Raw genomic sequence first — 10,516 nt, forward strand, 5'->3', positions numbered from 1 at the left:
CCCTGGAAAAATTGCCTTCTAAGAGCTATAATTTACACACATTATGCATTTATTTCACAATTTAAAACTGCTGCAAGTAGTGGTTGGAGAGAACCGATACCAGGTCGGGCTTATTTCAAGGTATCGGGTACGTACGAAGGTTGCCGATACCAGCAACCGACACTTATGGGGGGGGAAAAAAAAAATAAAACCTCTGACATTGAGTGAGTCATCTTTGCAACGAGTATTATATAATACTTTTTTTTTATGGCAGTTATAAGGGAGTGTCAATTATTCACACATTTTCGCTATTCTTAGTCGAGTTCGGTCTCTATGCCCCACGAATACCTGGGGTCCACTGTACACTGCAGCTAAATCCCTGCTGTAGCGTGGTTTTTGGTTCACGTCCCCGTTGCAGCGTGGATTTTTAAATGGTCGTTATTTTTTATTTTATTTTTTTTAAATTTATTTATTTATTTTTTAAACAGTATACGGACAAGTCTGAATTTAGAGTTGCACCACTGAGCTCAACTGGAAGAGATGGACTGTAATAAAGAAATATTCCCTAACCGTAATTAATAATCATTGTTCCCATAGAGCAGAGAGAATTTATGCTTCGAAGTATCGTTGTATGCTCTGTTTGTATGTGCTGCTGCTCTGTGTTGAATATTGATGAAACAAGTATTACAAGTAGTGGCTTTCTATTGTAGTTGTATAGTCAGAGCTGAGCCAAATGCCAGGGTTCCATTTGTGTTGGGGAAACACAAATGCGGCGTTGAGGCGCACGGAGGTGACCTTCAACGCGCCTCCGTTCGATGCGGCGATCTGGTTCCCTCCCTGGCAGATTGGATCAAAAGCGGCGGCTAATCCTATGAGTCAGTGGCAGACGAAAGGTTAATGCAACCGCATTTGTTGTTTGTTTTCATTGGACACGCCGAGGGTCAGCCGGACGGCTTATGACATCACCCTCAACTCGTTTCCTCAATGACATCATCTATTTGGCCATGAGACAAATAACAATATCATTTTGCGTATTTCCCACTATTACTGTCGTTGCGTTGGAGACCTCTGCCACATCTCTTCCAGGAGACGTGAGTGCTGCCCGGAACGTTGCGGCACAACGTGGTACTACACAGAAGGTGCGCAACTCGAAATTCCGACTTGTCTGTAGAATGTAAAAACGGTTTCTTAAAAATCCGTGATACAATGGGTGCGCAGATGATGAATTCCGATATAAAGCAGGTTCACTGTATCGAATTTAATTTTTATACGGCAGTTTCCCTATGCTTGCATGACAGGAATATTAAAATATGACTGACGTACAGTTAATAACGGTGTTATTTCAGGCACAGTTTGACAGATTTAATTCACTTTTTCCTCTTGACTGTGTTTGAGATTCTATTTGCCTCAATTTTGCTTATTGACTGAGAAATGAAGGAATATGTGAATTTGACAAATATTACAATTTTAAAGAGAGAAAAACAGTAGAAAGACGCTTTTCTCTTTACAAAGTGATGTTCAAAACTGGAGCCCTAATCTCCTTCTGTGCACTGGGGGGCGCTGTTGTGCAGCCACTTTTTGAAAGCGCTAACCTCTTCACAGACAAAACTTATTTTTTCCCATCAATTCACCGTATTTCTGATTTGCAATGAAGCAAAAATGTGGTTATATTGATTGTGTCATTCAGTTTTGTCTGTAGCTCATCGTGGATGTTATTTATTGATTGACATGAAACATCTTTGCATAACATCGAGCAAGTTTCCTGAGTATTTTAGTAAATATTTGATTTGAGAAAAAGAAAACATGAAAGACCAGTGAAATACATATTTATGTGTTTGTTTGAGTCATTGCTCAGCCACCTCTGCCTCAATTTGAGCCCTGGTACGGTCAGTTTAAAAGGTTAATTAATATACTGTGCGACTGCACAACATCAGTGTTATCAGTCAAGGACATCTCCAAACAGCATTATGAGGGGGGGGGGGGGGCACAACAACATGTTGGGGGGAGGATTATGACAGTCTTATCTCCATAACGCACCACAAGTGGAGTATTGATTTTCTGCCGGCGTGCAGGGCGCGGCACCCTCGGGGCGCAACAATGCCACAGCGGCAAGGTGTGCTGGCGGCATGAAGGCGAGGAAGATAAGACGACAATGACGTCCATTGTTACTTTCTTTATTTAAGCGGCCTTCTTCAGTCCCTGCTAATACAGCGAACCCCCGTTTAGCGCAGGGGTATATGTACCCGTCCCAGCTGCGATTGGTGAAAATCCACGCTATAGAGAGACCACAGTTAAACTCACTGAAACATAATCCTTAGCGCCGGATCTCGCGCTTTCGCTTCAAAGAAATGGCAAGACGATTGCATAACACGACTTTGAGGAAACGAAAAGCCGACTCTCGCACAGTTCTCCAAATTAGAGGCACAGCGTGCTTGTTTCAAGCAGTTTATTGCCACTCCCAGTTGAAGTGTACTCTAAGACTAAAAGAGAAACAAACCACACAATGCGAAACGGCAGAGACGGGCTAATGAAAATAACACTGTGGTGTTAGAAGCCTTTACGGATATTTGAGATATATTTCATATACCCACAGGACCATGTTTATTTATTTATTTATTTTATTTTTTAAATTATTATTAATCTGTGCGAAAATTGAATTACTGCAGGTTTAATGAGTTACTTTTTGTCCTGGCCACGACGCTCTTATAAAGGAGATATGATTTTTTATTGATTTTATTTAAAAAAAAAAAAAAAACGTTGACTGTCCTCTTCATGTGCGCACAACGTATGTGCATATTACACTGCACCTTGCTTGTCAAGGATGAAATCGTCATGCACAACCACTTTCATTCTTTGTTATATTTTTAATGAAGTTATAACTGTTTTTCTAATGTACAATACTATAGATTGCTATTGTCCTTGTTAAAAAAATGTAGTAGTCAGGCTAACATAAGTTCTGGTAATTATAAACTTTCAAACAACTTCAAATAGGTTCACGTTTTTCAGTGAGCCTTTTTCATCGAACTTGAGTTTCTCTGAATGGGCAAAAAGAATTGACTTGCGTGGCTGCGCACGTGCGAAGGATAATTGGCGGATTCTCTCACTGACAATGAAAAATTGGCCTCTTTTGCGTTTTCGCCTTCCATTCGGAGCCCTACGTGAATTTGTCCTAATCGGCCGTCCTGAGATTGCGGCGGGAACTTAACGGGATTCTTCCTTTTCTTAAACGTTCCGCATGAAAAGTCCTCAATATTGGAATTGTGCTCCTTGCAGGTTTTGGCGGCTGATTAACAAAGGAAGTTAATTAAGTGGACACTTCTAAAGCATCTGTGTCTGCTACTCAGGCCTGTTTGGGCCAAGATTGAATACATTGAAGTAATTAATGCAGTTGTCACATTAATTAATGAGTCATTTGAAAGGAAATATAGAATTTAATAATTATCTAGAACCTATTTAAAAATCTTTAGTTACCATGACCATATTTAGTATCATTTTAATGTATTTGCCATTTTTATTTAATTGACTTTCATTTCATTACGGATTTGAATCCAATTAATTACAATTAATGTAAATAATATAAACTTTTTTAAATGTAATCACATTTAATTAATCGATTAAATTCTATTTTTAATTCACTTGACTTTTTGTGCCAACATAGATTAAATGAAATATGAATTGATTAAATTATAAAATTAGTTGTCCATTGAATTATTAATTTGTGAACGATCTTATTTCATTATGTATTTTAATTGATTTTTTAAAATCTTTATTTTATTGTTTTTGCCCGGATATAAATTCAATGACATGAATGTATGAAAATGTAAATGAATTTAATTTTTCATTAATTACATTGAGAACTATTTGATTTCATTATGGATTTTTAAGAGATTTCAAATCATTTATCATTTTTATTTGATTGTTTTGTGCCAAAATAAGTATAGATAAATGAAATACAAATTAATTCATTAAATTGTAACATTTAAATTGTCCATTAATGAATTTGTGAAATGTAATCCTGTTTCATTTTGTATTTGTATTTATTAAACTGTTTTAAATAATTAACTTAATCATAATTTTTTTTAGATTTTGTGCCAAAATCAGTCTAATTTTTTTCTCCCTGTAAAAAAATTGTTTTTATTTAAATAAAAATTAATATACAGCCAATTAAAGTAGGAATTAAAATGTAAAATTAACGATCATTTATTTTATAATCAATATTTATTTCACGATGAATCAGCATACTATTTTCATTATGTATTTTTGTTTTATTTTAAAATGGGTTACGAATTGGGTAATTTTTTTTTAAAGGTTATGCATATTTTACACATTTAATGAATGGCACATTTTCATAATGTTCACATTTTAATTTAAACAAATCCAATTTAAATGATTGATGAATGAATTTATGTATTCCAAGGATTCATTTGAGTATTACTTAATTTTGCCTCCAACTCCATATTTGCATTTAACAAGCTATTTGTAATCTGAACCAGCACGCGTGCGCACACTGCCCCCTCGGCTATCCTCTGGGATTTTGGCTTCTGATGAGGAGAACGTGAGAGGACCACTTAATATTCGCGCTGTGCTTGCGCTCTGAGTCAATGGCAGTTAAAAGGAAAGAAGTGTGTGGGGGGGGGGGGGAGAAACACACACACACACACACAGAATACAAAATCGTGGTGGCAGCCTCGCAGGCCACGTCCAGAGGTGTGAAAAATGGCAAATTGACAATCCGGCCGCCTCTGCTGATCCCCGCGTAATAATGCGTCCGTGCAGACTCGTCGGGTCTGAAGCAGGCGCTGTCCTCAGGCGCCTCGAGCGGCATTTGGAACACCAGTAAACTCTCGCCCACGACATTCCCGGAGTGTCTTCTCCTGCCTTGTGGAGCGCGACAATGCCCGGAAGGACATCCTCTCATTTCATGGCTTGAGAGAATTGTCCCAAAGCACCGCCCCCCGTTCCCCTCTTCCTCCCTTTCCGTCCCCTCGTTCTCGTCCCTCCCTTTTCCTCTACCACCAGGGGGGAAGTCGCAGAGGTGACGAGTCAGATGAGGCATAGGGGACAAGTGAGCGGCGTCTGAGATCAGGTAGGGCGGGCGGAGGTAGCTCCGGGCTTGCCGAGCTGCCCGGTGCCGCATGTATGCGGAGGCGAGCCGCGCCGCCGCCATGGACGAGTCCAGCATTCTGAGGCGGCGGGGGCTACAGGTAGGCGAGCTTTTATTTTGGTTGTTGCTGACCGCATTCAGTCCCCGGTGACGGAAGTTAGTGGTCACATTTGTTGCATTTTCATCCTGCCATGTGTGCCCGGAACTCTGCAGGAGGAAGCGGAATGCATTGTTGTATTGACACTATGATAATGAATTTTATCATGATTATGAGCAAAATGATCTGTCTATAGGGATGTACCGATACAACTCCCCCCTCTCTCCTCTCTCCTCTCTCTCTCCCTCAGACCGAATACAGAGTTGTTCCTCGAGATACAAGTGACCAACGTACGAGTTTAAGATGCGAGCTGTCATTAAAGTTTACTGTCAATCTAAACATAAAACAGAGAATTACACGTTTGTACTTAAAATAACCACATAGCTTTAACTCCGCTTAGCTTAATGCTATCAAACAATAACGGAAAAAATAAGCGTTGGTGTGTTATTACACTTTGTTCAATGGGTATTTGAACATTAATAGTGAGGCAACACATGTTGACAGATATATCAAAGTCGTATCTTCTTCGTAACCTCTAAAAAATTACTCATATTACTGAAGATTATACAGTTACAGTTGAGTGAAACTGTCATTTGTCTGTATGACTGTTATACTGCCAAGTCGCACAAACTGTTAAATTCATACCATTTTATTTAATTATTATTAATTGTTTTTACAAAGTACAATATTATAGTGCTTTTTTTTTTATTAAAGACACAATACAAAATGTTTTCTGTTGTCATTAGGCTTGAGCGGGTTAATGGCATTTTTCATTAATTTCAATTGAGATGATGATTTTTTAGATACGTGTGTTTTGAATTAGTAGCGTAGTCACGGAACAAATTAAACTAGTATCTCTTACATTTACTACTTGCCACGTACTGAAAATTGATAATGCCGAAATGTCTTATTGTCTTCCAGTTGTGATGAAAATATTTTTTGTTTTACTTAAATATTCGTGAAAAGAGACTTTTATATTGCATGACATAAGTTTAACTCAAATATTATACTCTCTAATTCATTCCAGCCCCCAGCCCCTTTCTCCTGTGTTTTTAAAGAAGGAAAATAGCCATTTATAATATTGTACGGCATAAAAAATAAAGCAATAACCGTTAAGTAGAGTATTAAACAGTTTGGGTGTCATGATTAATTCATTGCACCGCCATCTAGCAAACACGACAGAAAATCGGTCAAGTGGTGGCTATCGAAAATATCTCAAGAACCGCTGTAGCTGGTAACCGCTTAGCTTACGTTAGCTGAGCTATCCTTAGTAGCTCAATGATTCCTAAACACTGTGCCGCAGCACGTTACTGTGCCCTGAGCAATCATCAGGTTCTGGTCCGAAAAATTACAAAAAATGTACAGTGTACATACTATGTTAAATTAAACGGGACCGGATTTTACACAGAGTAAGTCAATACGTGAGTACATAGAGACGAGATCGTCATTATTACAGTATATATACCCCTTTTGTGACATGTTTGCTCCTCGGTGTGGCGCTAGATTTATAATTTTTAATTTTTTTTTCCAAATGCTAAATATGTGCGTTGGCTCAATAAAGGTAGGGACAGACTGACTGCCTCATGTTTCGCCCTTAAATTGCCTCGGAGACGCGCCGCGGCTATTTTTCCCGCTGTGACCCGATGAGCTGCGATTGGTGGACACGGCGCGGCTGTAAATCACTTCCCGCTGCTAATTAGCGTCGCGTGTGTCGCTGTCGCGTCTCCCCAAAGGAAAACGGGGATGCTTGTTTCACAGCCAGACGTGCAAGTAATTGATAGCAAAGGGACAGCTATGCCGCAAAGCGTCAGTTTCTTTGTTCAAATCAAGGGCAAGGGTTTAACCCGGAAGGATCCTAGGGACGTTGTGCCACTTTGACTGCGTTGAATGAGTATCGGTCGATTTTGACAGAGGACATACAGTGAATCCCCGCAATACCATGGTTTGTCGTTCGGGCCCCTGCTATATTGCGGATCTTGATGCGTTTATAGTATACAGGCAAATCCAAGTTTAGGGTTGCATGCCTTCAGTCTAGCGCGCTGTTGTCTTCATTCAAGCAGAGAAAATAAATACCTGACAGCAGAGTCGGGCGCGATACAAATGCGTTCCGTGAGTTAGCTGTTAAGAAAACTAATTCAACTAATCCAGCTACCATAATAGAGAAGTAATGCAGCTTGATTAGATTTGTTTGGATTACTTCAATACTAAATATGCTATTAACTCATTCATTGCTCTCTGCTCTCAGTTCTCTGTCTCGCCAACTGTTTTAGAGCAGTTTGGTGCTGATGATCTTTCACCACCCACAAAATATTGTGCTGTGACAAGATCACCAACCAAAAGAGAGTAGATACTTCACCAGAAAATAAATTTGCTTCTAGCTTTTTACGTTCTTTAGAAATCATCAGGAGAACATGGCCTGGTTTCACTAAAGACACTCCTTTCTTGGTGATTTTAATGCGAATATTTTTTGCTTTGGTGACACCTCAAACAATACAAAAAAACTGAAAAAAACCAAACTGAGAGAGGCCTTTTAATGGCAAAAAAAAATATTTACAGATATGGAATTATGAAATCTGCCGCGAGTGACGCAGATTCACTGCATGGCTTAAGTTGAACGTCTGTGTCTTGACGAATATATACGTCGATGCCAGCGAACGGTTGGATTCCAGTTGACGAATATAAGCATCCACAGCATGTAATGAGTTAAAGTGCATCTTAAGGGTTAATATGTTTAAACAAAGTGTTTATCCTCAGTCAAGTGAGGTAATTATCAGGGCCATTAAACAATTGGTACATTTAGTCCCGTTGAAGGCCTGACAATTTGGCGAATTGCCTCGAATGCTTGAACTTTTTTCCTAACAGTATTCCAGATGTATTGTCTGAAGTGGAAACTAATGAACACATTTTTCTTTCTTGAACTAAGAAAGCTTTTCAATTTTGTATAAATCAAATGGAGTCGGAGGTGATTATGGTTGTGAGGATTTTGCGTTATCGCTCCAGTAACGATGCCGCGGGGCATTTAATCCCTCCGGGAGTCTGTGAGTTCTTTGTTGGACTTTTTCACGGCAAGCCTGACTTCACTTTAACCTTGCTCGCTACATGGTCTAAATGCTGCTCTTTTAATACGCTTTCTTTTTTTTCTGTTCACAGAAGGAGCTCAGTCTTCCCCGGAGAGGCAGCCTGTACGTATGCGCATGACTGACCGTCAATCTAATTTATGCTTGTACCCACTGTGGCGACATCTTTATACACGTGATATGAGGTTCGCAGGGGTTTATTTGAGGGTTTACACTTCTTCGGTAATCAAATATGAAAGTAAACCCACAAGGTGTGCAGTAGCTCACGAAAATGAGTCCTCTTCACATCCTCACTCCTCAGATTTGTTTTCAATATTTTTTTTCTTCATGGGACAACACTGAAGAAACGCATGTACTCAGTGCCCATCTTATATAACAGTGTACATTTACTGTCCCCTAAAAATATCACACAGCCACTTAACCACTTGCAACAAAAGTGAGTACACCCCTATTTGAAAATGGCCTAATTTCGCCCAATTAGCCATTTTCCCTCCCTGATGTCATGTGACTCTTGGTGTTAGTGTTAAAATGTCTCAGGTGTGAATGGGGACCAGGTGTGTTAAATCCGGGTTTATCACCTCAGATGTAATCTGTCATCTTTTCATTTCAACATAATCTTAGAACCTCCAAGTGGAAATGGTTTGCTGCTCCAACAAGTCAGCACTGCCCTTAAATACGAAAAAAAGAAAGCAGTAAAAAAGGAACATTAGGCGACGAACAATTACTGTGTAAACTGAAAAATGCTTGGTTTGCTGTGAATTGGAGAACTAGTATAGAGTTGTGTTATTGCGGTTTCAGAGAACTGCTCCAGATCGGTGTTGCAATTTGTGAATTGGTATTCCAGCCCAGGACCATCGGACTACATTCCTCAGCTGCTTTTTGCTTTCGTGGGAACCACTGAACTAGTATTTGGTTGTATAAGCACAGTCCACAAAAACTGCTTCACATCTGTGTTGCATGGAGTGCTTCAACCTCTGGCAGCCTGTGAACTAGTATCTCAGGGTCAATAGACTACGTTCCACAATTTCATTTGACTTTCCCGTGAATCACTGAAGCAGTATTTTGTTGTGTAATCACTGTTTCTGAGAACTGCTTCACTGTGTTGCATGGAGTCCTCCAACATCTGGTGCCTGTGAACTGCTAGCCCAGATCCATTTGACCTGATTCCACAATTCAGTTTTGCTTTTCTGTGAATCACTGAACTAGTATGTAGTTGTCTAACGACCGTTTCTGACACTTCAAATCTGTGTTGCATGTAGTCCACCAAAATGTCGATAGGTAGACATTTGTTTATTTTTTAACAGCAGCTCTAAATCACAATGCACTTTGTGTCATAGACACCATTTGGGTGTCATCTACTTCCTGGACAAATATTCCGCCATGACACCGCTCTGCTTGCCAGAAAGGGGGGGGGGGGGGGGGGGGGGGCGGTAGGGGGACACTTCTTGCGACCGATCCTTCTGCAAACAGGTTGGCGCAGCCTCCAGTGACCTCGGTAACCATGGCGATGGTGTCAGGCCGTTGACAAGGCAGCCTCAAATGAATCGCAACGGCCATGCGTAACGTCGATAGACGAGTAGAGGAACGGCTTTGGTTGAACACGGAGGAAAGTGATTGTCAAGATTGTTGTTTGTTAGTTTGCAGCATCCACTTAACATGACACTTTACAAAAAAAAAAAAATGCCTCCCTTTTCCCATCAAGAAGAAAAATGTGTAATAAGTGTCATGTTGAGGTCATGGACGCTGTTGTTCAGGCATGGACAATAAAAATACTTTGGCCTATTTGAGTCCTGTTTCTAAACAAAACGGAAGAATTGTGGCGTGTAAACTGTATACGGAGATGGCATCTTTAATGATGATTTATAGTTGTCTCCGATGTGCGGTCGCTCCGCAATGTTGCGTACCCAGGGAGCTACGCCCCTTATTTGTTCCCACCCAGTCTATCCATTGTAGTGAAGCTATGTTTCTTTGCTCCTAAAAAAAAAATAAAAAAAATGTGAACTGGAAAAAAATAGCTTATTATTGTACAATAAATGTGTTTATTTCGATCATTGTCTGTGCACAAGAAATTCCTCTTCCTTCACATACCCTCAACTCCCAGTTAATGCTCATAATAATTAATAAATAAATATAAAAATAATATTTCCAGTTTAGTTTTTCATTGAAATTTACCAGAAACTTCCTGGAAATTTACCGGCAAATTTCCCCCCCTTTGCGACCCTACTCCAGAGACCCAACTATTTTTATACAACACATTTA

At 39.7% G+C, this 10,516-nt stretch overlaps 1 protein-coding gene across 8 annotated transcripts in view; it reads left to right on the forward strand.

Annotated features, from left to right (window-relative positions):
* LOC133413320 (microtubule-associated serine/threonine-protein kinase 3-like) overlaps nucleotides 1-10,516 on the forward strand; it is a 64,383-nt gene that overhangs the window by 12,261 nt on the left and 41,606 nt on the right. For 5 of the 8 annotated variants that reach the window (XM_061697513.1, XM_061697514.1, XM_061697516.1 and 2 more), the window contains exon 4: nucleotides 8,331-8,362. In XM_061697513.1, the coding sequence (XP_061553497.1) occupies nucleotides 8,331-8,362 (32 nt within the window). Of the gene's footprint in view, nucleotides 1-5,040; nucleotides 5,184-8,330; nucleotides 8,363-10,516 lie in introns of those variants that run through there. The other 3 variants (XM_061697519.1, XM_061697524.1, XM_061697525.1) reach the window with 1 other exon arrangement.

This window comes from Phycodurus eques, chromosome 15, assembly GCF_024500275.1.
Source record: "Phycodurus eques isolate BA_2022a chromosome 15, UOR_Pequ_1.1, whole genome shotgun sequence".
Classification (NCBI taxonomy): Eukaryota; Metazoa; Chordata; class Actinopteri; order Syngnathiformes; family Syngnathidae; genus Phycodurus; species Phycodurus eques.